The 25,874-nt window shown below is 44.8% G+C and overlaps 1 protein-coding gene across 2 annotated transcripts in view; it reads right to left on the reverse strand.

The window, feature by feature from the left end:
• LOC136621367 (natural cytotoxicity triggering receptor 3-like) overlaps nucleotides 1–19,375 on the reverse strand; it is a 61,867-nt gene extending 42,492 nt beyond the window's left edge. Inside the window, exons 1-7 of one of the 2 annotated variants that reach the window (XM_066596825.1) lie at nucleotides 19,254–19,375; nucleotides 13,365–13,721; nucleotides 12,454–12,570; nucleotides 12,298–12,319; nucleotides 12,004–12,038; nucleotides 10,938–10,978; nucleotides 9,368–10,728 (exon numbers count right to left, since the gene is read on the reverse strand). In XM_066596825.1, coding sequence (XP_066452922.1) covers nucleotides 10,510–10,728; nucleotides 10,938–10,978; nucleotides 12,004–12,038; nucleotides 12,298–12,319; nucleotides 12,454–12,570; nucleotides 13,365–13,721; nucleotides 19,254–19,338 — 876 coding nt within the window. In that variant the 5' untranslated portion in view covers nucleotides 19,339–19,375 and the 3' untranslated portion in view covers nucleotides 9,368–10,509. Of the gene's footprint in view, nucleotides 1–9,367; nucleotides 10,729–10,937; nucleotides 10,979–12,003; nucleotides 12,039–12,297; nucleotides 12,320–12,453; nucleotides 12,571–13,364; nucleotides 13,722–19,253 lie in introns of those variants that run through there. The other variant, XM_066596826.1, reaches the window with a different exon arrangement.
• Nucleotides 19,376–25,874: the final 6,499 nt, after the last annotated feature.

Genomic DNA, 25,874 nt, shown 5'->3' on the forward strand with positions numbered 1-25,874 from the left:
CGAACCTCTCATGCTCGCCTATAGGACTTCACTAGAGCAGCACCCATCCTCTGGAATGCTCTACCCCAAGGCATCCGGACAATTCCCGATGCACGAAATTTCAGACGTGCCTTAAAAACGCACCTCTTCAGGGAAGCATACCAAATCTCCTGACCTAGTCCCTCGCCCCTCCCTATGGTGCTCCACCCCGTTTGCCTTCTGATAAATGATCTGTACATAAAATTTCCTATTGCCTGTGTTCCCCACCCCCTGCACCTCCTGTACCACCCTCAACCCATTTGTGTCTAACCCAAACAAAGATCTGGTACCGTGTTAGCCAGTAGCGCAAAATGTGATTGTTCTCAGTAAGAGAAACGACGTAGTCTTGTATCATATCTACAAGACTACGTCGTTTCTCTTACTGAGAACTGTCTAACCCAATGTACCTTATATTGTAATTGTTGTATTGTTTTGCATTTATCCATGCCTGAAAGCGCTGCGGAATAAGTTGGCGCTATACAAATAAAGATTATTATATATTATGTTTGTCACCCAATCCCGGGACAGGCTGCAACCCTCAATTATGCCTCTACTGACTGTGCACCTATCCTCAGGTACAACTCTGTTCATCATCTCACCTGTCACATTGAGCAGCATCACAGCGCCATGTACAGAGAGAGATATGAGAGAGAGATGAAGATATAAGAGAGATTAGATAGATTAAATAAGAGCAATAAGAAATATGAGATAGATAGATAATTCCCACCTGTCACATTGAGCAGGGTCCCGGTCCGTGTCCAGTTATTTCTCCACCATGTATAAGAGTGACTTCACAATAATAATTGCCAGTGTCTGAGGGAATCACGTTGTGTATGGTGATCTGGGCTGATCTGGTGTTGATGAACTGGTCTGTATTCACTCTGGAGATCCGGCCAGTGAAATCCTTATTACTATTAGGCACCTCCAGTTCGGTCTTCACTAGGTGTCTGTACCACTTGTAAAAACCAACAGTCGCCTCCTCTACTCCAGAGACGTTGTAGGTACACGGTAAGGTGACATCGCTGCTTGGGGTGGCATGTACCTCGGGGACCTGAAACACCTGGATCTCCAGTGAGAGGAATCCTGACAGACAGACGAGGGAATTTCTCATCAGGGAACATTCTGATGCCAGTTTTTTGGCAGCTTAACATATAACATATGCATGTATATATCCATATACATCGCATCATATTTTCATATATGTACAAATATATATCGACATATAACATGTAAGGGCTCATTTACACTGGCGAGAAAATCGGAGCGATGTTCTTGCGCTGCGAGAGTGAGTGAAAACGCATGATTATGAAACCAATGAATTTTAATGGTTTCGTTCTCATTTGCGATGTTTTCACTTCTGTGATGTTGCGTGGAAAAAAATTGCAGCGTGTTCTTTCTTTTTGCGATATCGCCTATTGTTTCCAATGGAACAAGCAGCAGCGCCGGCCCCATTGAAAGCAATGGGAGAACATTGCCATCCCCTGCTGCAGCTGTCACAGCTGCAGCAGGGGATTCCTTCAGTGAAATCTAGGGCTCTTACCCTGTTCTCAATGGGCCTAGCGGCAGCACCGCCGGACCTTTGAAAACAAAGGGAGAAGATTGTGATCTTCTACCGCCGCTGTGACAGCAGTGGGAAATTTCTTCATCCCTGCGGTGAGTCCCCTCTAATCACTGAACACTGTGACAGGAGCTGTGGAAGGGTGACCAGTGATGAGGGGACTCTCAGCGGGGACTGTGACAGCAGAGACAGAGGATTGGGATCTTCTCCCATTGTTCTCAATTGAAAGCAATGGGATGAAGGAATTTCTGCAGTGATGCGAGGCTGTTTTTACATGATGGGTTTCCCATGGATTGCAAGGGCTATATCGGGCTGTGAATTATGGACCAATATCGCCCTCACCAGTGTGCAGAGGCCCAAACACATATAACACAAACCCATATATATAATGAGTTACTGAACATGAGCCACATATCTATTGTTTGCTACTCATCACTGACACCCATGTCCAAAGCCTGGAATGTCCTTACCTTGTAGAGGTCCCAAGATAAGGGTGACTGTTGCCAGTCTTCTCATCATTTTACTGCACAGAACAGAGGAGGAGATGAAGGAGAAGAGTGGACGGTGGAGATGAAGGAGAAGAGTGGATGGTGGAGATAAAGGATACGAGTGAATGGTGGAGATGAAGGAGACGAGTGGATAATGGAGATGAAGGAGAAGAGTGGACGGTGGAGAAGAAGGAGCAGAGTGGATGGTAGAGATGAAGGAGCAGAGTGGACGGTGGAGATGAAGGAGACGAGTGGATGGTGGAGATGAAGGAGACGAGTGGATGGTGGAGAAGAAGGAGCAGAGTGGATGGTGGAGATGAGGGAGCAGAGTGGACAGTGGAGATGAAGGAGCAGAGTGGACGGTGGAGAGCAAGGAGCAGAGTGGATGGTGGAGATTAAGGAGATGAGTGGACGGTGGAGATGAAGGAGATGAGTGGACGGTGGAGATGACTCTTTTCAGCTTTCTCACATTCTGCTATAGAGAATAAGGAAACAGAACAGAGAAACCAGAAGAAACTGAGAGCACAAAACAGAAGATGATCTGAGTACCAAACCCTCAGATCAACCACCACGTTGATTTGTTGTGAAAACAACTCTGCCCTCATGTGGATGTAATACATAACTAGATGCTGTGCTTTACACTCACTCATCATCACCATAGCGCCTACAGGGTGGGCCACTGAAAATTATAGGCCATTACTACACTGTTATGAAAATTCTGTAACAGAAATTTGTCTTTGTTGCCCACAGCAACCAATCACAGCGCAGCTTTCATTTTACCTCAGCAGTATAAGAAATAACAACCAATCACAGAGCAGTTTTCATTTTACCTCAGCAGTATAAGAATTTTTACAAATAGCAACTAATCACAGCGCAGCTTTCATTTCTTATACTGCTGAGGTAAAAAGAAATCTACGCTGTAATTGGTTGCTATGGGCAACAAAGATTTTCTTCCAGACCGCTTCCATAACAGTCTGGTGTCGGCCTATTTTTCCGTGGCCACCCTGTATAACAACCTCCATGTCTCACATCATCTATATCCACATAAGCGATGCAAAGCTATCTCTCTTGATGAAATACACAAGCCTACATGGTAAAATGTACACGTTTTCATCAGTCTTCTGCTGAGGTTCCACAAAATGGTAAAACCTTCATTTAACAAATTCCAAACTTAAGTCTTGTGAAATCATAATATGTCCTCGAATATAAACTAGCGAAGAGGAGCAGTGAGCTGCGCAAGCAGAGAGACTGGGACACAGAAGGGACCTCCATGTTGGTTTGCTCTAGGTATTTAAAAAGCTGATGCCTTTATATCTACTAGGACAAAATCATGCCATTTCTTGCGATGTGACATTGCTACAAAACACATGTATGTGAAGCCCATGCTCCCCAATGGGTTCTTTCACATTGTGTAGGCTGCTACATTGTGAGAAAAAAATTGTGGCATACTGAATATTGCCGCGTTTAGCAATGTACGTTTTGTAGCCCATGTTTCCCTATGGAGCCTTCCTTTGCATTGCATCGTATGAAATCGCAGTTTTCGTGTGTTGCGATGCAACTTTTACAGTGGGAAGTCCTATTGTTTGTCCATAAAATAAGCCCTGGCTACATGAAAAAAACAAAACACAATACATTACCTAACAGGCGCTGCCCGCTCTGCCGCACGTGTACGGTGAAGATGAAGGAGAAATGTGGACGGTGGAGATAAAGCAGATCAGTGAGTGGAGTGTAGAAGAGAATGAAGAGAAGAGTCAATGTTGAAGATAAAGTAAATGGCGGAGATGCAGGAGAAAAGTGGACGGTGAAGATGAAGGAGAAGAGTGGACAGTGGAAAAAAGGACGGTGGAGATAAAGCAGATCAGTGAGTGAACAGTGTGGATGAAGAAGAGTCAATGTTGGAGATAAAGTGAATGGTGGAGATGCAGGAGAAGAGTAGACGGTGGAGATGACTCTTTTCAGCTTCCTCAGATCCTGCTATAGAGAATAAGGAAACAGAATAGAGAGACAAGAAGAGACAAACCACGAAGCAGAAGATGATCTGAGAGAATGATTTGAGCACCAAACCTACAGATCACCCCCACCCTAGTGAGTCTACATCTTGGCCTTCCATGTTCTCTTTGCCAGAACAAATCCAGATGTTGCAGGGTCTACCACATGTCTTCCATTTTGTCACTATCCTCATGGCCTCTCCTGGCAGTGTAATCACTGGCTCAAAATGTTTACCATAACTACTGGAGAATTCGGGGTCAGGATCACAGTAGTCATAGAGTCTGGATATAATCACTGATAATTACTCCCTGACTGGAGGCTCCATCACAAATCCTCACATGACCCCGGTTCTAGAGCGCATTTAGTATCTTACGTCTCCTCATGTACCATTTCTGTTTCCCGATCAGTGACTCTAAGCTCCCACAATCACTGCTCCCCAATAATTAATGGAGAAAATATGCTGTAACACAGATAAGTAGAACAGAAGGTTACCCGCTGCAAGCGGGAGTCAGTGGAAGGTGCAACGATGGAGTTCTCCTGGGTGGCCTGAAGTAAGGAGAGCTAGAGATCTCAGGATAAGGACGAGTGCTGCCAGTCTCCTCATCATCTTACCGTAAAGAATAGAGTGGAGATGAGTGGATGGAGATGAAGGAAAAGAGTGGATGGTGGAAATGAAGGAGAAGACTGGAAAATGAAGATAAAGGAGAAGAGTGGACGGTGGAGATGAAGGAGAAGAGTGGACAGTGGAGATAACCCTTTTTAGCTGGCTCAGAATACACTATAGAGAATTAGGAAATGGAACAAAGAAACCAGAAGAGACAAACCACAAAACAGAAGATGATCTGAGAAAATGATCTGAGTACCAAACCTACAGATCACAGCCCGCCCCACTGAGTCTATATCTTAGCCTTGCATGTGCTCCTTGCCAGAACAAATCCAGATGTCCTACACTGTCCTCATGACCTCTGCTTACAGTGTTAATGTTGGCTCAATTAGTCCACCATGACTCCTGGAGAGCTCGGCCCAGGATCACAGCAATGATGCAGCCTGGATTTAATCAGTGATAAATCTTATTACCCCTTGACTGGAGGCTCCACCACAATCCTCACCCTGAGGCTAGAGCGCAGTTAATATCTTACGCCTCCTTCTCATGTACCAATTACCGTTATTCAGTACAAGCGGGATTCAGTGGAAGGTCCAACGGTGGAGTTCTCCTGGGTGTCCTGAAGGAAGGAGAGCTGGAGAGGATCTGCTACAGTGCAGAAGCCAAGTGTAGGTAGGGCTGTAGGAGGAAGCCCCATCAGGTGTGTGCAGGGTCAGCTCTATTGGATGAGAATGCACAGTACAGAGCACATACCATCCTACTGCAGGAAAGATCAGGACGTCTCTGCTCTCTACAGTGAGTGAACAGAATATCTTCCAACCTAGGAGAGAGTATATATCTGTATACAGTGAGATTCCCCCAGTGGGACTCAAGGTATATGCTGAGATTTTTAATAGGTCCAACTAAACCTCCAGTGACTTCATCTTCTTCTGCGGGTAAGAAGTTTAAGATTCTCAAAGGCGTGACTCCTGATAGGTATGACTCTGCCTCTAGTGACATCATCTGGTTCTGCAGGGAGGAGTTTAAGTGTCTCTATCCAATCCAATATCTGCCAAGACACCCGGGTCTGTATGAAGTAACAAAGATTTATTATAATGTCGACAGGCCCAGAGGGATGTGTGTATATTCAATCCAAATCTCTGTGTTTATATCACATACATAGGTTTATACATTGAGTAGGCAGGCTTATTAAAAGCTAACACTTATTGGTTCATCTTATCTTTAACATAGAACAAAGAAAGCAGGAAGTATATTTTACCTTCACTTACAGAGGAAGAGGGGGGCTAAAGTGTTAGTGGGGGATTTGCAGATAGATTTCTTCTGGTATCCAATTACACAGCATTCCTCAGCTACAATATGGGAGACTAAAGCCCCATTTACACGGGACAACTGTTGGTCAAACAATGCCTGACACTCGTCCCCGCATGTACTTGCTCCCATCCTATTGCACAGGAGCGAGTATCATTGGCTCGCAGCGGGGTGCCTGGAGGAGATTTCACTCCTCACTCTTCCCCACCCCTCTCTATTCACTTAACACAGCGACCGTTCAGTACTGAATGGCTGCGGTTTACACTGAACGCTCATCGTTCAGGATCATTGTTTAGGCTGCATAAAATTATGCACAATGATCGTTCAGTGTAAATAGCAGCAGTTCAGTACTTGTGTTAAAGGGAATGGAGAGGGGCGGGGGAGAGTGGGGAGAGAAATCTCCTTTAGTTGTCCCGCCCCCCCTGCTGGTTGCCTTGTCAGAGAGCCAGCGATACTCACTCCTGTGTGACAGGACGGGAGCGAGTACACACAGGGATGAGTGTCAAGCATCGTTTGCACAACACCCCAGAGGGGCTTGTCATGGCGGCACTTACCAGGCTCCTTTTTCCTGAGTGATTACACGCAGCCAAGGCCAGAGCAGGATTGCAGGCCACCTTCGACACCCCTAGGATAGGGAATAATAAACAGGCTCATGGGGGTAGTAGTTGTCACGGTGACGCCACCGTTCCCACACACTGGTATGCTATACAGCGGAGAATAAAGACAGACACTGGTGTATAGTACCTCGGGTCCCCAGGAATGGTTAGGGCCCAGTATAACTTTACTTGAAGTAACTTTAGTAAAACAATTATTCACAGTAATTCAGGTACAATTCTTAACAGTGCAGGCAGAACAGAGATAAGAGGTCAGGGAGGATACACAGGATGAAACCGGTCCTACAGTCCACGTTATCTGTATGGTACCGCTCCTGGACTGGGAGCAATCTGGAGGAAAAAAGGGGGTAGGGGTCACTCTACAGACACTCTGGCAGCAATTATTTACTTTAAAGGGGTTGTCCCGCGGCAGCAAGTGGGTCTATACACTTCTGTATGGCCATATTAATGCACTTTGTATTGTACATTGTGCATTAATTATGAGCCATACAGAACTTATAAGAAGTTTTTCACTTACCTGCTCCGTTGCTAGCGTCCTCGTTTCCATGGAGCCGCCTAATTTTCAGCGTCTAATGGCCAAATTAGACGCGCTTGCGCAGTCCGGGTCTTCTTCTTTTCTCAATGGGGCGCTCGTGCAGGATGCCGGCTCCGTGTAGCTCCGCCCCGTCACGTGCCGATTCCAGCCAATCAGGAGGCTGGAATCGGCAATGGACCGCACAGAAGCCCTGCGGTCCACCGAGGGAGAAGATCCCGGCGGCCATCTTCAACCGGTAAGTAAGAAGTCACCGGAGCGCGGGGATTCAGGTAAGCGCTGTGCGGTTTTTTTTTTAAGTCCCTGCATCGGGGTTGTCTCGCGCCGGGGGGGGGGGGGTTGAAAAAAAAAAACCCGTTTCGGCGCGGGACAACCCCTTTAAGGATTAGCAACAACACCCCGCACTGGAGACGTGTGGGTGTGACTTAGTAGCGTGCTTCTATACGGTGATCCTGGCTTTGGGTGGCCGCATAGGAAAAACCTGTGGGTCTGAATTTGTACCTCTGCACTGGGTCTCTCTATACAGAATTACTTAGGAATGATCTCTCTCTTATGTTTTGGAGCTCACTTCACTCACATCCAGACTTCAGTCACTACGGGATATCTCTCCTTCTCCTCCATCTTCACCACAAGGAAGCTGAAGGTTCTTCCATGTGGTTCTGTGTTAGAACTCTCTCAGTAGACAAGATGGTAGCTCTTTTCCTGCTCTCAAACACTCCTATTTATACTCTCACTTATACCACACGACAGGAAAGACTGATACATTTACATGCAGTCAATGATTTTATTACTGTTAACCTCTCAAGTGCAGCAGCTGTGCGACACACATACTGAAATCAACAAGACAAGCTTTACACAGTGCATCCACATAATACAAACGTGTATGACATTTATGGAGGGGACCAGGATGATGTGCTGTGCCACTACATTTGCCCAACATTCGTCCCGTGTAAATGGAGCTTATCACTTAGAAGAGGATTAGGTACATAGCTCAACAGACTGTATCTACTTTTGTTAGAGAAAAAAACATCTTTTAGTCATCTATGTTTATACCAAGGGAAGTTAATAAAAGTAAAGTTAGTATACAGTAGCTACATTTTATTTGGTAGATACATATGTAATAAACAGAACAATATATAATATGCTTCAGCCTTTGGGCTGATAACACAGAAACAATAGGTCATAAGTCCTCATATCACAGTGTGAATGCTGGTAGATCTGACTCCGCCTCCAGTACCATCACCTGGTTCTGCAAGGGAGGAGCCTTAGCTATAGCCAGCTCACCTATGTTTACATTTCCATCTAAATTCTGTGCAGCCCTTAGTCACAGTATGCAGGTAAGTATCCACAGTCCAGTCACTGACCAATCACAGAAGAGGGATCAGAGTCATGTCACTGAGGTGTGTGAACTGCAATCCTACCAAACACAAATCATACTCCCCCACTGTGTAATATCAGGTGCATCTGCAGCAACAGTGGGAGGTTTACCTGTAATATCCAGAGTGCCTCATGGTCAGGGGTTACAGCAGAGGTCTGTGCCCCGTGGCAGTAGAGGAGTTACTAATTCACATTCTGTACTACAGTACAAGGGTATGCCGCCATTTATATAGGAGAAATGATTGACACCGCAGAGCTAAGAGATATCTAAAAGGCAAGTCACGCGTTGTTTTAATTTACGGCCTGCAAATGAGCATCCGATTCAATAGTTTTCCATTTCTTCCAGGATTTTGGTAGACCAAACAGTTATACCTTGTGTCCTCTGGAATTCCTCATACATTGTAAGCTCTTCAGTCACTACGATCTCCTCATAGGTTGTAAGCTCTTCAGTCACTACGATCTCCTCATAGATTGTAAGCTCTTATATCACTCCTATTGCCTCATAGATTGTAAGCTCTTGTGTCCCCTCTATTTCCTCAGATTGTAAGCTCTTGTGTCCCCCTACTCCTCATAGAGCATATTCTCTTGCAACCCACTATTTCCTCACAGACTGTAAGCTCTTGTGTCCCTATACTTTCTTATAGAGCATAAACTCTTGTGTCTCCCAACAGATTGTAAGGTGTGGTGCTCCCTCTGTTTCCCCCCTAATTCCTCTTAGGCCGCCTGCAGACGAGCGGAAATCCCGCCGCGGGATTTCCCGCGGGATTTCCGCCGCTGAAAGTCTGCATAGGAGTGCATTACAATACGCACTCCTATGCAGACGGCCGCGGTTTGGCCGCGCGAAATCTCGCGCAGCAAACAAACCGCGGCATGTTCTAATTTCCTGCGGGGCACGCACTCACCTGGCCGCCGGCTCCGGTCTGCGCATGCGCCGGCTGCGCGGCAGCCGGCACATCAAAGAGCCGGGGCCGCCAGGCGCGGGTGAGTACGCGCTCGTCCCTGCAGGCTCTGGGGTCGGATCGCGCGGCGAGATTTCTCGCTGCCGGATCCGACCCGCTCGTCTGCAGGCGGCCTTAGACTGTAAACTCTTCTGTCCCCCTCTTTCCTTGTAACCTGTAAACTCTTGTGTCCCCCCTATTTCCTTATAGACTGTAAGCTCTTGTCACCCCTCTTTTCTCATAGTTTGTAAGTTATTGTGTGACCCCTATTTCCTCATAGAGTGTAAAATCTTGCGTCACCCTGATCAACTCATAGATTGTAAACTCTTGTATCCTTCGGATCTCCTCATAAAGTGTCAGCTTTTGTGCCCCTCCCCCTACTTCCACATTGATTGTAAGCTCTTGTGAGCAAGGACATTACTCCTGTTGATTAGTTTGTTCCTCTGTGACCTCTGATGTCTATGTTTCCTCTGATTTGTAAAGCGCTACAGAATATGTTGGTGCTATGTAAAGATTATTATTGTGTCCTGCAGCTGCTGTTACTGGACATCTGGTGGTAGATCACATTTATAAGCGTTGTCCCCGGGGCCCCTGCAGGTAGGAGCCACAGACCACCTGATATATTATGGAGGGATTATAATCTGGAGTGTAGTGATAGGACAGGACGTATGTTTCCAGTTCACACCTGTATCTTAGAGGCTGCCCGTACTCCAGATGGCACTGCCATAGTGATCGCACCCCTTATAACAGTAAGATGTTGGCACTCTTATATGTTGTAGATCTCTCTAAACTTTATTATCAGCAATCCACAGACAATGTGGCGTCTCCTTCTGATGCTCCGATCTTCCTCTAACAGTCGGATTGTTTAGGAAGAAGATGAGCAGTATAACTATAAGTATCACCCGCACAGTGTAGACATCATGGCCATCACTAATGCGAAGGCTCTGTATCAGTTCACACCTCTCAGTCATATAACTCTGATCCTCCTCTGTGATTGGCGGAGTCTTTGGTATTATACTGTAGAGATCCAGTAGAGCCCCGCCTTTTCTGACATGATCTGGTTCTGTGGGGGAGGAGTCTCCTCTATGGTATGATATTGTATAGATTCATCTCCTGATAGATGGAGGGCCCCGCCTTCTGTGACATCATCTGGTTCTGCGGGGGAGATGTCTCCTCTATGGTATGATACTGTATAAATTCATCTTCTGATAACTGAAGCCCACAGCCTCTCTGGGGGGCCTGTACTGGCAGAAATATGTTGTATTCTTCATTTTCCATCACGTAGTTTGAAGTCTCCACATTCTGGAATGACACGATCAGAAGAAAGAGCTAACTTTAGTCTGCACCAATCACAATGTGGGGAGAACCGTTCTTGTATTTACACTGAACCCCTAAATTATAAACGTCATCAAATATAAAATACTGTCCCTCCTGACAGGATGCCCAAAATATAAAAGATAAAGAACATGCCCCCCGCCAAATATATGATGCATATAATATAGACAAGTCACCTGCAGCACCTCAGGGCCCCGGGGTGCGCTCTGTCTGCTACCTGGAAATTATAAAGTAAATATGTTAGCGATAATAACAATATATCCTGTGTTTGACTGTAAGAACATTATATGATGTGTCTGACTATAATACGACTATTTTATCACCTTTGCTTATAACTAGGGATGAGCGAGTATACTCGCTAAGGCACTACTCACTCAATTATGTGCTTTAGCCGAGTATCTCCCTGCTCGTCCCTGAAGATTCGGGGGCCACCGCAGCTGACAGGTGAGTTGCGGCGGGGAGCAGGGGAGAGCGGGCGGGAGAGAGGGAGAGAGAGATCTCCCCTCCGTTCCTCCCTGCTCTCCCCCGCAGCTCCCTGCCTCGCGGCGGCACCCGAATCTTTCGGGACGAGCGGGGAGATACTCGGCTAAGGCACAATACTCGAGCGAGTAGTGCCTTAGCGAGTATACTCGCTCATCCCTACTTATAACATTACATCATGTATCAGACTGTAGTAACATTATATCATATATCTGACTATAATACTATTATTATATCCAGGTACGCCCCTTCCCTGAGGCTGCAGGCTGTGGACAGAGTGATTGCACTGCTTGTAGGGTTGCTGCCTGGCTGGAGGTCCAGTACTGGGGTCACTATTACTACTGGAGCCATTAAGGGGATCACTATTACTACTGAGGGCGCTATTACTACTGAGGCTCTTAAAGGGTCATTATTACTATTGGGCCCACTAAAGGGGTCAATATTACTACTGGAGGCACTTTTACACTCCTACTTCAGACAACTCTTAATGATTCAAATATGTGTCAGGTGTCTTGTAGAGCGACATTTTCAAAATCAGTTGTTTTGTTTTGCCGCTGGTGGTGGTGGGTTATGCATTTCACACTTCGCCTCAGACAACATAACTGCTTGAGGCACCCCTGATTATATTATCTCTGATTATAATAATAAAGCATGTGACTGTCCATAATAACATATTTTTCATGTCTGGCCATAATAACATTATATCATATGTCTAAATGTAAAATACCACACAAAGTTATAATAATGATGAGAAACTATTACCAATAGTGGTGAATTCAGTGTAGATGATGGGACCCCTGACACGAGAAAACAATCGCAATGTTATTATCAAATATCATATGCTATATTTATATATATATATATATATATATATATATATATATATATACACAATACTAAAAATTACATACATAATATACAGATAAATAACATACACCACAAACACAATACAGATCTAACTTCCATTTTACATAGATTATACATACCAATATCCATATGTCACATACATGGTACATACACAAATGTGCTGTACATAAAAGTACAGGTAAAACTTACTCTTCCACTGTAGACCTTGGGGCTGAAGAGAAGAAGCTGTTAGGCCATTGTTATGTCCCCTACATTTTGCCCCCCTCCCCCATATATTATATAATGTCTGCTCTCCCCATTACCCCGTTCTCTGTACGCAGCATTTATCATGCTGACAGTAATCACCTTGTTTGGAGATTCTATAACATCCTAACATCAATAGGCCGACAATGATGACCCCGGATACAGATGCCAGAATGCTGATGTAGAGGGTCTTATTTTGGGACGGTAACTCCAGCACATCTATAGAAGAGAGAATCAGTGGTCACCAGATGGAGCAGGACTGGACCCTCACTACACAGGTCACCTGCTGCTCCTCATCATCTCTTATTACATCCTCCTGCAGGACCTCTCCTGTGCTGTACCAATTCTATGGAACTCACTGCTGCTGACCATTGGAAGGTCTCTGTCACAACTAGCTACCCACAATGCATCACTATGCACTGTATATACTTACTGGCTCAGATACTGGTTAGTGGCATGCAGCTTCCTGCACCTGCATATAATCTCACTTCTCCCATTCTATTAGACAGTGATCTCTTATGATCAGCAGGGTCCTCTCTCTCCTGTAGAGTGTAAACTCTTATGGTCAGCAAGGTCCTGCAGAGTGTAAGTTCCTATGGTCAATGAATCTTCTCTCTCTTCCATAGAGTGAGAGCTCCTATGGTTAGCAGGGACCTCTCTCCTGTAGATTGTAAGCTCTTATGGTCAGCAGAGTCTTCTGTTTCTCATGTAGAGTGTGAGCTCTTGTGATCAGCTAGGTATTCTCTATTTTTACTATACAGTTTGAGAGTTCTTATACTCAGTGTGTTTCTCTGTCCCCAGTCACCCAGGTCACATGAGGAAGTCCAGGGTCACTATTTTATACTACTGCTCTATGTATGTACTGGCTGCAGCTGTATCCTCTGCACATCTCAATTACTGTATGTCCCTGCTGAACCTGCGCCAATCCTCAGGTAGAACTGAGGATCTCACCTGTCATTTCTAACAGGATTCAAGCACCATGCCCATTGATATGATAGATAGATAATTCCCACCTGTCACATTGAGCAGGGTCCCGGTCCCGTGTCCAGTTATTTCTCCACCATGTACAAGAGTGACTTCACAGTAATAAGTAGCAGTGTCTGAGGGAATCACGTTGTGTATGGTGATCTGGGCCGATCTGTTGTTGATGAACTGATCTGTATTCAGTCTGGAGATCCGGCCGGTGAAATCTTTACTACTATTAGACACCTCCAGCTCTTTCTTCACCAGATGCCTGTACCACTTGTAAGAACCTACAGTCACCTCCTCTGCTCCAGAAATGCTGTAGGTACACGGTAAGATGGCATCACTGTTTGGGGTGGCATGTACCTCGGGGACCTGAAACACCTGGATCTCCAGGGAGAGGAATCCTGACAGACAGACGAGGGAATTTCTCATCATTTGACTTTCTGACAACAGTTTTCTAGCAGCTTTTCTTCCTTTCTCCAGTTTAAAGATACAACAAATGTATGAAATGTTGATAAATTTGCTGCATCATTAAATATGTCTATAGATGTACGGTCACTTTGTACGCCCACGGCTACTGAAGCAAGATTACAACAAATTGTGTTACTTTGTAAAACAACGCAATGTCATAAATGTCTCTAAAAACCTCCCGGCACTCAAACTCTGCCCCGTTTTCTTGACTCCTTAAAATAATGAAGAGAGGGGGAACATCTGCTGTTTTTGAAGCAAATCAATAGAAAATGTGTCTAAATTGATTTGCACCAGAAAGTGCAACTTATACTGGATTTCATAATAGATAGATAGATAGATAGATAGATAGATAGATAGATAGATAGATAGATAGATAGATAGATAGATAGATAGATAGATAGGAGATAGATAGATAGATAGATAGATAGATAGATAGATAGATAGATAGATAGATAGATAGATAGATAGATAGATAGATAGGAGATAGATAGATAGATAGATAGATAGATAGATAGATAGATAGGAGATAGATAGATAGATGCTACATGCTGGATACAGATAGAATGCATTTATTATGCTATTCTACTTTCCTGTAGTCTGAACAGCAGCACATATTCATACGGGGATATTTCCATTACCACATGCTTTGGACAGGTGACATGAAGAGTTAAAGGGGTATTTCGAGCTATCTTCTGTATAGGCCATTATTAGGCCTGACTATAAAACAAGTAGGAAGTAGAAGTGTGTCGTTCCTAATAATTTTGATGGGTGTCAAAGCCCCCACTTCGTGCGGTGACTGCTGATGATGCCACTCAGCCTGCTGCAGTAACAATGGGCTTAGTAATCAGTTGATGGATGGGGGTCCCAAGCGGCAGATTTAAAGACTACAAAAGATGTAGAAAAAAACTTGACCCACTAACACTAATTCAGGGACCATAAAACCTTCACATCTTTATCAGTGGACTATTTCAGTATTCTTTAATTTCATTTCTCTACGAATCCTGTTTTAGTATCTTTTTAAGTGCAAACTAATCACATCCATGTCTGTGCCTTGTCATAAGTATGTGTGTATATATATATATACACACATATCTATTCCATTATGCCTGAGCAAGGACCCTGAGAGGTTCGAAAGCTTGCAATAACATCACATAATTTTGTTAGCCATTAAAAGGTATCGTATCTACAAGATTACTTGGTTTCTCTTACTGAGAACGATCACATTTTGCTCTACTGGCTAACACGGTACTAAACTTTTTCATTATAATAAAAATCATGTAATTAAAAAAAATGCCTCACTGCCTCTCTGTCCTTCCTGGTCACCGGCTATAGAAGGCCACTGCTGAGGCAAGTGATTGATTGCAGCAGCAACCAGGAAGGACTAGGGGGTTGTGCAGCAATTTTAAGTTGTGGGAAAACACCTTTAATATCAAAGTCACCACATTAGCAATACAAAAGATATAGCAATGGCTATAACACGCTTAGAACACCCAGACAGCAAAGTGCAATAACGTGCTGCAACAAGCCATCCTATCTGACGCTATTAACCTCTTAATGACATGACACTGCCCGTTTTTTAATTCTTGGTTTTCCTCCCCACTTTAAAAACAATCCTAGCTCCTGTTTTTCGTCTCTGTAGCTGTCTGAGGGCCTGTTTTTTGCTGGATAAGTTTTCAGTGGTACTTTTTAATGTACTATAAAATGAACTGAAAAACTTTTACAAATGTCTAAGGGCTTCTTCAGGCGGCCGTGTTTTCAGATCGTTTGGCGGGAGTGAAGCGCAAAACATGACAAAATGAAGCCATTGATTTCACTGGTTTTGTTTTCACTAGCCTGATTCTTGTGCAATATTACTGCATGCAAGAAAGGATAGGCCTCACCCCATCTTTCTCGCACATAGTTTTTTTACGTGTAGGACCAATCTTTCTGCTTTTTTTTTACTCGCGAAATAGCGCGACGTTTGAACGTAAAAAAAATATATGTTTTTGAAAAGTTCATGTGCAAATAAACTCTGTAGCGTAGAAAGTATTTGCGAATGAAGAAGCCCACAGTGGAATGAAATGACAAAAAAAATTAATGCCTATCGTGTCTATTATGGCCGGGTGTCAGCTGTCATAGACAGTTTATTCCAGCTTTGCATGGCTTCCAATCCTCCTCTATACAAACCCAGGACTTATGTGTACATCCTGAGGCATTAAAGGGGTTGTCCCGCGAAAGCAAGTGGGGGTATACACTTCTGTATGGCCATATTAATGCACTTTGTAATGTACATTGTGCATTAATTATGAGCCATACAGAAGTTATTCACTTACCTGTTCCGTTGCTAGCATCCTCGTCTCCATGGTGCCGTCTAATTTCAGCGTCTAATCGCCCGATTAGATGCGCTTGCGAAGTCCGGTCTTCTCCCTTCTCTCGTGCCGGAGAGCTGCTCCTCGTAGCTCCGCCCCGTCACGTGTGCCGATTCCAGCCAATCAGGAGGCTGGAATCGGCAATGGAACGCACAGAGCCCACGGTGCACCATGGGAGAAGACCTGCGGTCCACCGTGGGTGAAGATCACGGCGGCCATCTTCGCAAGGTAAGTAAGAAGTCACCGGAGCGCGGGGGATTCGGGTAAGTACTATCTGTTTTTTGTTTTTTTTAATCCCTGCATCGGGTTTGTCTCGCGCCGAACGGGGGGGCTATTGAAAAAAAAAAAAAACGTTTTGGCGCGGGACAACCCCTTTAAGGGTTTAAAAACTATTGTTATCTTAACACAACAAAAGCCATTGTAGGGTATAAGCAAATGGGTGGTTTTTTAGTTCTGAAAAAATCTGACTCATTTTTTGAATTTTTAAGTGATATTTTTGCTTTTTGCAGCATTATTTTTATCAGCTTTGCATCCAAATTTTGTGCACGTAAAAAAAAAAATGGCATGATGGATGAAATTATGTAGTTAAATATTCTGTACACTTTCTCATTGTTACCATGGTTACATGCAATAAAAACGGATCTCAATTGCATGAAATGCCCCACTAAATACTGTAAGACGCCTCCACTGTTTTCAATGGAGCTTCTCAGGCGAGCATTCGAATGCAGCGTTTCGAATGCCACGATTTTCAAACACTGTCTGCTCTATTTTAGCGCGTTTCAGCCCTTTTTAACACAGCCATTGTAGTGATGGGGTGTGTTGAAAACGCTGTCAAATGTGTTTGAACATGCTTTTTGAAACTGGGTTTTTTAAAACGCTGTGTTTTTAAAACGTGGCATATTAAAAGATGCCTTTCTGATAGTGGCCTTAGGCAGGGAATCTTTGAAGGAGTTAAAATTTAACTCTTCACAGCTCTGTACCTGTATCTGTGAGTGTGTACAAGTGCTGCACAAGAGTTTAAGGAAATTTTCACATGAAACAGAATTACGCCTAAGGACACAGCTAAATCCGCATCTGCAGAATTCCTCACCAAATAGTAGTAATATTGACCCCCATAGTGGCCATAGTAGTAACAGTGTCCCTATATTGGCCTCCATAGCAATACTGTCCCCTATATTGGCCTCTGTAGTAATAGTATCCCCTATATCAGCCCCAGTAGTAATAGTGACCACTATATTGGCCTCAGTAGTAATAGTGTCCCCGAAATTGGCCTCAGTAGTAATACTATTACTACTGGGGCTGATATAGGGGACACTATTACTAATAGTGCCCCCCATTAGTAATAGTGGCCCCTGAGACTGATATACTTACCTCCTCCTTGCCTTCAAAGCACCACTGCTCCTCTACTCGACACTGCCTCAGGCGGAAGTGTGTGTGCCCGGACACTTCCTCCCTTCTTCTCTCCTCCTGTGGAATCAAGGAGGTGAGGTCAGGGGAGGAGGAACCAGGGTGCACACACTGCCGTTGTAGTGACCCAGAGGGTCCTACAGGGCAGTCCTCAGATTAATAGATCCTAGGGACCTCGCTATGAGCCTATTTGGGGACATGGAAGGCACCCTTTAGGGGGAAAACCCAATATCCATCCAGTGATAGGATTAAATAAAATCTGCCTAGCAACAGTGCCCCTGGTGATTTTTGGGTTGGTCAGCCTCTCCTTATGGTAGAATTTATGTGACTGGTGGAAACTGTCCATACGACTCAATGAAAACTGGAAGAACTCCTGTGATTGAAAGAGAGAGAGAGAGTAGGAGGAGGAGGGAGCCGAGTGCATGCAGTACGCAGGAGAAGAGAAATAAGGAGTTTGTGGAAGAAGTCACCAGAGAAGAAAGTGCTGCAGGGAGTAGAAGACAAGGCCTGGCTGAGGAAAGAGCGGGAGAGGAGTCTATTTCAAACCTGCCAGGAGACAACTGAGTCAGGGAAGACCCTCATGTAAGCCGGAAAGATACTGGACATCGCACCTGTGAGTTTAAGAAGTCCCTGCACAGTAAGGAGTAGTTTCCTCTCAAGAGAGCCTGCATTATACTTCCCATCTAGCACAGAAGTTCAGCACTCAAAGTTAGCCCATTCGTAACAGTACAAGTTTCAGCTGGGAGAATAACGTCAGAGTCCAGTAAGTGTCCCACTCAGTCTTTCAACCTTATTATGCAGTGATTGCTGAGAAGTTAATGCTTATCTTCCATTGTCATGTGTGAATATATTGTGGATCACACTGGTTGCTTTACCAAGCAATGTGTGAATTGTACTCATCTTGCAAATCTAAGTAAACTGTTACTTTACCACCATCCAACTTGTCTCTTTATTCCACTTAGGGAATACATTACATTAAGGCACTAGCATCACGATAAACCAACAACAATTCATTTAGCTAGAAACCCCTTTACAATTCCACCTGCAGCTCAAGTTACCCTCGTAGGCTGAGTAGCCACCACCGTGACCAAGCAGGAGTTGCTGCTACCCACACGAGCTACTCCCCTTTAACTCCTGTTTGCTGCGCCGTCAGTTTGTGCACCTATAACAGTGCCACTGTACTGCCACTGAAAGCCGCAGCACCCCTGCTGGTAATCACTTTAATGCTGACCTGGTGTCCAAAAAGCTTAGGGACCCTGGGGACAGATGGACACAGAGTCCAAAAGCAGGACTGTCCTGCCTAAATCGAGACGTCTGGTCACCTTATTCGAGCAGTACTGGTAACGAATGGCGCATGTACCCATAGAGAGGGCTCTGGGTGCCCCCTCTGGCACATGTGCCATAGGTTTACCACCACTGTTACAAGGTTTGTGCAAAATTGAATTAACTCTTCACATCACCTGTCTAAAGCACGTACTAAGCAAATAAATCCCCACATGTATATGTGCTGCTGTGATTGGATAGATAGATAGATAGATAGATAGATAGATAGATAGATAGATAGATAGATAGATAGATAGATAGATAGATAGATCCTACATGACACTGCTCGATACAGTATGGAGACCCTCTGCGCTAGGTGAGTAGGTCTGGTGCCCCATACCAGGCTCCCTATGACCTCATCTGCAGACAGCTGGGCACAATGCTCACCCTCTAGAGATGCCAGGAGGAGCAGCAGCAGCACTCGGTTCATCCTTTGTATCACTGTGGTGCGCTCCTCTGTACATGCAGTCATCACTGGTGCTGCACCTTCTTGCTGGTGATAACAATAGACATAGTGAAGTGTGTGGAGGGTGCGTGTTATACTCCAGACCACAGCTATTTATAGGATCCTCAAGACTTCTGCTTTATGCGCACAGCCGAAAAATCCTGCACCCCCTGCGCAGGTGGCATGCCCCCCCCCCCACTGCAAGCACTCTGCTGCTCACCATTTGCCGGGGCGGAAATGCTGCGAAAGTGCCATCACCTGACCGGTGGCACTGTACTCCCTAGAGGCCGCTGGGTACTGGGTGAAGATGTGCACTGCCAGCCAAAGACTTCGGAGGTGAGCACTGTACCTACTGAAATCAGCTGTGAGCATGCAGCTGATTCTGCATCCAATTGTAGTGTCCCAGAACAGACCCCTCCTTATTGTCATACATGTTATGTCTTATGTGGATGCACTGTGCAAAGCTGTCCTGTCTGATTTTCTGTATGTGTGTTGCACAGCTGCAGTGTTTAAAGGGTTACTAACAAGCAAAAGACTGTAACGTACCAGAGACTGCAAAGTATTATATCATTATGCAACGTTCAAGAATATGCGCAGGTGGAAGTTCCAGAAGTGTAAAGTTTAAAAAGTTATATAGTATTGTGCTCACTGTTAAAGTTAATAATTTTCTTAAAGGCATTTTCTCAAAGTTACTATTCCTTAAAGGGGTTGTCCCGCGGCAGCAAGTGGGTCTATACACTTCTGTATGGCCATATTAATGCACTTTGTAATGTACATTGTGCATTAATTATGAGCCATACAGAAGTTATAAAAAGTTTTATACTTACCTGCTCCGTTGCTGGCGTCCTCGTTCCCATGGAGCCGACTAATTTTCGCCCTCCGATGGCCAAATTAGCCGCGCTTGCGCAGTCCGGGTCTTCTGCAGTCTTCTATGGGGCCGCTCGTGTAGAATGCCGGCTCCGTGTAGCTCCGCCCCGTCACGTGCCGATACCAGCCAATCAGGAGGCTGGAATCGGCAATGGACCGCACAGAAGCCCTGCGGTCCACGGAGACAGAGGATCCCGGCGGCCATCTTCAGCAGGTAAGTATGAAGACGCCGGACCGCCGGGATTCAGGTAAGCGCTGTGCGGGTTGTTTTTTTAACCCTTGCATCGGGGTTGTCTCGCGCCGAACGGGGGGGGGGTTAAAAAAAAAAAAACCCGTTTCGGCGCGGGACAACCCCTTTAAGTCCATGTATATATTATAAATATTGCATAGCCATATATAAGTAATGTTTATATAGAATAGCAAGTGTTAATGATAATTTTGTGCCAAATAATTTAGTACAAATAGGTAGTATAATAATTTAATACAATGTAAAGTAATGATAATCTTAAGTAATATGAATAATATGATGCAAAGTAGTTAACTATATATTAATGTGATGCAAATTCTAGTAATGTGATAAAAAAAATTGGTAATATAAATAGTTAGTTAGTTAGATATAGGATAGTATACACATTTAAATATAAGTCCCTGTATGCAAGATATATGTGTATAAATGGTATGGCTGTAAATGTGTGTGACTGGAGGTCTTTTGTGTACCCCTTAGATCATTCATCTGTGACTGCAGCCCGTCATTAGTCTGTCTCAGGGGATGGGGCCTTCCTACTACTTTTTCGATCACAGGCAGCGTTATAGACTGAAGCTACTGACTGACCTGATGATTTTTTTTCTCTTTTTCCAGGTACATCCTGTGTTCTTTCTCTGCCAGTCACCTCTTCTAATTTTTGCATAGGTCCCACAGTGTGTTTCATTCTCTTAAAGAGACAGTGATGGTCATTCCACTAATCTCATTTTTCACTAGTCTTTGGAGTGAAGAGTCATGTATTAATAGCAATGCCTGAGGTTTTGGATTACGTCCACCCTGGTAGATTTTTCAAAAGTACTTGCAAGTCCCAATTTCCTTACACGCTGTCATAAACCCAAAGTCGTACACAAAAATGACACTTCGTTTAGTCAGTAGTACACTGGGGGTGGGTTAAGCCTTAGAAATAGGTAACCAGAGGCTGGTAATTGTGTTTACAGGTTTCGCCTTGCACAATCCTCGACTGCACAGAACCTTTCTAGTGTTAGTGAAGTAATGCACATAAGATGGCACGTCTCCGGATGTATACACTCTGTTTTAGAGGCGCCGGGGTTGGCTTATTTTTAACTAGGGGTAAACTGTAATGTCCCAGAACATCATTCTGGACCCCTCCAAATTGTCACACATGTTTGTCTTATGTAGATGCACTGTGCAAAGCTGTCCTGTGACAAGAAGTTTATACAGTTATGTAACAGTGCAGAAGTCTACTGAACCTCTAAAGATGATATTGAGATCTATTGATGATTCCTATGCGGCCGTCTGAAGTATAGATCACCGTATGGTGGTACACCCATAACTGACACCCATGCATGCTGAAGTCTATGAGAGTGGGGTGATCATTATAGCCATTCTGTGGCCATTGGCTTTCATGTCAAGTAATTGCTGAATATGTTTTCCTGCACTGTAACCTCTGCATACTGAAGTCTACTGTATTTTCAAGCAAAGTCACTAGTGCTAGGCACTTGTCCAGTGTCATTTAATGTGCCGAGTGTGAATGTGGGTGTATGGAACGGTGGCATCCCGAACTGACAACTACGACCTCCATCACTGCCTGCCATTACAGGTACCCAGAGAAGTGTGTATACAGTTTATCCCTCAGACCCGTGTACAAATTCTGGCGTCTTCAACAGGATATTTATTTATATATAATTTTTTTCTGCAAGTTGCAGAACTTGGCCTCGCGGTCACGCTCAATACAGAATGGTGCAGATTTTGACTCTGTTTTAGATGCGGAAATACTGCAGAATGCCGCACGGAAATTCCATGACATTTACAGTAGCAGCTAAGTGGATGAGATTTTGAATGTCTGCTGGGGACATTCTGCAGCAAATCAGCTCCTTGTGGACCCAGCCACTGTAAAATTTGCAGCATTTCCGCAACAGACAGAGTCAAAATACGCACCATCTCACCACTGATGCGGAAGTGGCCAGTGGCGCTGCGCTCACTAGAGGCCACCAGGTTCCCAGAATATTAAAGGTAAATTCATATGCTGTGATAAGCTATGCCCTCACCCATGTCCCCTGACCACACCCCATTTTTGGTAGGGTTGCCCCGTGGTAAATTTTTTTTGCCAAGGGTGCCCTAAGGCTGAAAATGTTGGGAAACACTGGTCTAGGGGAATGCAGCCACACGGCTGAAGAGCTGTTGATGGTTCTGCATGCCCAGACTGACACGTTGCTGACCCAGCTCTGGGACTCATGGAGGATGAGCAGGAAGCCGCCGCAGCAGCACTGCCACTGGTAAGAGGGGAAGTCTAACAGGGTATTAGTGTATCTTGATGTCACCAGGAATTCCTGATTGACAGGGGAAGTGACGCCCCCCTCATGCTGATTGGCTAAGCAGGGTTTAGCTTTTTAGGTCTTGCAAGGCCACTAAAGAGGTACTCACAAGGTATACAGCGGCCGCGCACCCCCTGGAGTCTTCCCCAACTACTGCTTCCGCGGTGGGCCAGAAGGTGAATCGCCAGTCACTGTTCAAGCGGTTAGCGCCGTGGCAAGGAGAAAGGGAACTGACAGCTGTTTGCCGGCAGCGGCCATGAAGGAACAATGATGCAGGCGGCTTAAGGCTTAGCTAAGCCTGCATCCTGGAGGAGTGATGCAGCCGCCACAAATGGCGGGGGCCAGGACTGAGACAGCATTGCCGACGGCGTGGGTGAGGGAGGCGGCGGGCGGCACAGAGAGGTGAGCGGCCGGCCGCGAACAGGTCAGCGGGCGCCTGCATACCACGCTCAGCACTAAGGCCGTCCGAAACTGAACAGACAGGCTGCATCGTCTGCATCCATTTGTCCTCGCGATGTGCTCTTACGCTGACGATTACTATAGCTGTTAACCTTACATTATGACATGTTCATGCTCCCTTGTTACGGCAGTAACCTGGCAGCATTTACTGCTAATAATGGAAGGCTTACAGCTATAGTAAGCCTCAGGCTAAGATTGTAGCATGGGGACAAATGTATGCACACAGCCCTCCTAGGACCTTAGTTCTTTCACCCTATTGGGAGCTGGGGGTGTGACAGGGGCGTTCCTCCTGTCAACCCCCTAGCTTCCGGTGGTGTCAAGGTACACTAATACCGTCTAAGGGCGCCCACCCACTGGCGATTTTTTTTCCCTGCGAAATTCGCAGCATTTTTTTCTCTGCAAGGGTCTATGGGACTTGTAATGTTAAAATCGCGATCGCGCAAAATCGCGATTTCGCGGTAAATTGCGATTTTGCGCGATCGCGATTTTAACATTACAAGTCCCATAGACCCCTGCAGAGAAAAAAATGCTGCGAATTTCGCAGGGAAAAAAATCGCCAGTGGGTGGGCGCCCTAACAGAGGCGTGACATAGTTTTTTCAGCCCGTTGCAGCCTGCAGCAAAAGCATAGGGTAGGACTGACAGTCACAAACTGCCTATCTATAATGGTCCAAGAGTATGTTAGCTCCTGCGTTGGCCCCTTTGACTTCTGAGTGTCTAAGCTAGACTAGTGGCCAGAGCTTGCCCAACATGCTTTAGAGGTGCTTGCCTGCCCCGCTGCCAGTGGGCTATGATAAAGGGTGTTCAGCACAGCTGGAGTGTGATAACTGACAGACACAAAACTAACTGTCCATACACAATGTGGATCATCTGATATTTATAAGAATGAACCAGGTGTAGATTTCACCTGGCTTCTGCAACCTTTTTCCCCCCGGGCCCCACCCCATGGCAGATTCTACCAATTTAGGACATTGGCAATTTTTACTCACATTTGACTGAGCATAGAGATATACCAAATCCCACACTCTGCTCTCAAGGTGCTGTTGCTGCTGGTAGTGATGGAACTGCTGCTGCTCTCCTCCTGCTTCCGCCATGTTTCCTCCTGCTTTTCACAAAACAAACATTTTCTAAAGCACAATAAACAGCTATAGATCTCCAGCTGTTCCTTGGAGGAGATCCGTGCTTGGCTGTTCTCTTCACCTGGTAAAATTTGTTCAATTGCAAACTTTATGACATTGCTTTTTAAACAAATTTTAGATCTCCAGGTGTTCCTTGGAGCAGACCAGTGTTTGGGCATTGTCTTCACCTGGCAGAATTTACCCTTGTAAAATTTATGACATTGCTTTTAACACAAGCAGCCCACCTGGAGAGCCTCCATGAGCCTTCTTTTGTTTTCAGTGACATTCCTGTGCCATGATTGACGCCTACACCATTGTACACTAGTTATACCAATTTGAGGGGGCTTTGGCTGCATTGGGGACCTTCTAGAGTGTAAATTAGTAAATCTGATTTTTACTGCCATTGACTTTAACCCCTTCCCTCCCAATGATGTAAGGGTACGTCATGGGAGCGGGGTACTTCCCACAAAATGATGTACCCTTACATCATAGGGATATCCGGCAGCGGGAGCCGGGTGTCACTGATAGCCGGCCTACCGCTGCAACAGCGAGGTGGCATCGGAGATGCGCCCCACCCCGCTGTTAACCCCTTCCCTGCCACGCTCTAAGTAGATCGCAGCAGGGAAAGAATTCACAGAGGGAGCTCGCTCCCTCTGTGACTTCAGCCAGCTCTCGCAATGTCATCACAGAGAGCCCGGTTGGTTGCCATGGCAACAGGATGCCAGATACCGGCGTCCTGTATTGCCATTGCCTATGATCGCTGTAATAAGCGATAAGGCGCTGCAGGAGAGAAGTCCTGCAAAGCCTTATTGTAGCGATCATCGGTGGTATGATGTAAGTCTCTCAGAGGGACACAGATGGTGTAAAAAAAATATCAAAATAATGTACAAAAATTAAAAATGTAAAAAAAATGCTTTTACTCATATTAGCATTAAATTTTTTTTAAAAACCCCAAAGAAATGCATATTTGGTATAGTCGTGTCCGTAAAGACCCATACAATAAATCGAACATGCTTTTTATCCTGCACGGCAAAAGGCGTTAAAAAAAAGCTAAAAAACTGAGGCAAAATGCTAATTTTTAGCATTTTGTCTCCCAAAAAAACGCAACAAAAGTGATAAAAAAATTATGTACCCTACAACGGTCCCAATAAAAACTACAGCTTGTCTCACAAAAAATAAGCCCTCACAGAGCTCAAGCCATGGAAAAATGAAAAAGTTATAGGACTTTGAATGCAGCAATGTAGAAAAAAAAAGATTTCCAAAAAAAGGGTTTTTATTACAGAAAAGTGGAAAAACCTAAAAAAAATGGAAGAATTTTGGTATCGTAACCGTACCGACCGACACTACAATGTAGTGTGTTATTTATGCTGCATAATTAACACTTTAAAAAATAAATAAATAAAAAATGTATGGCAGAATTGATGCGTTTTCTCTCCCTACAATCATAAAAAAATAATAAAGGTTTTACAATATAGTCTATGTACCCAAAAATGGCACCAATAAAAACTGCAGTTCGCCACGCAAAAAACAAGCCCTCATACGGAAAAATAAAAAAGTTATAGCTTTTGAAAAATGGAGATGAA

The sequence above is a fragment of the Eleutherodactylus coqui genome, chromosome 3 (assembly GCF_035609145.1).
Source record: "Eleutherodactylus coqui strain aEleCoq1 chromosome 3, aEleCoq1.hap1, whole genome shotgun sequence".
Lineage (NCBI taxonomy): Eukaryota > Metazoa > Chordata > Amphibia > Anura > Eleutherodactylidae > Eleutherodactylus > Eleutherodactylus coqui.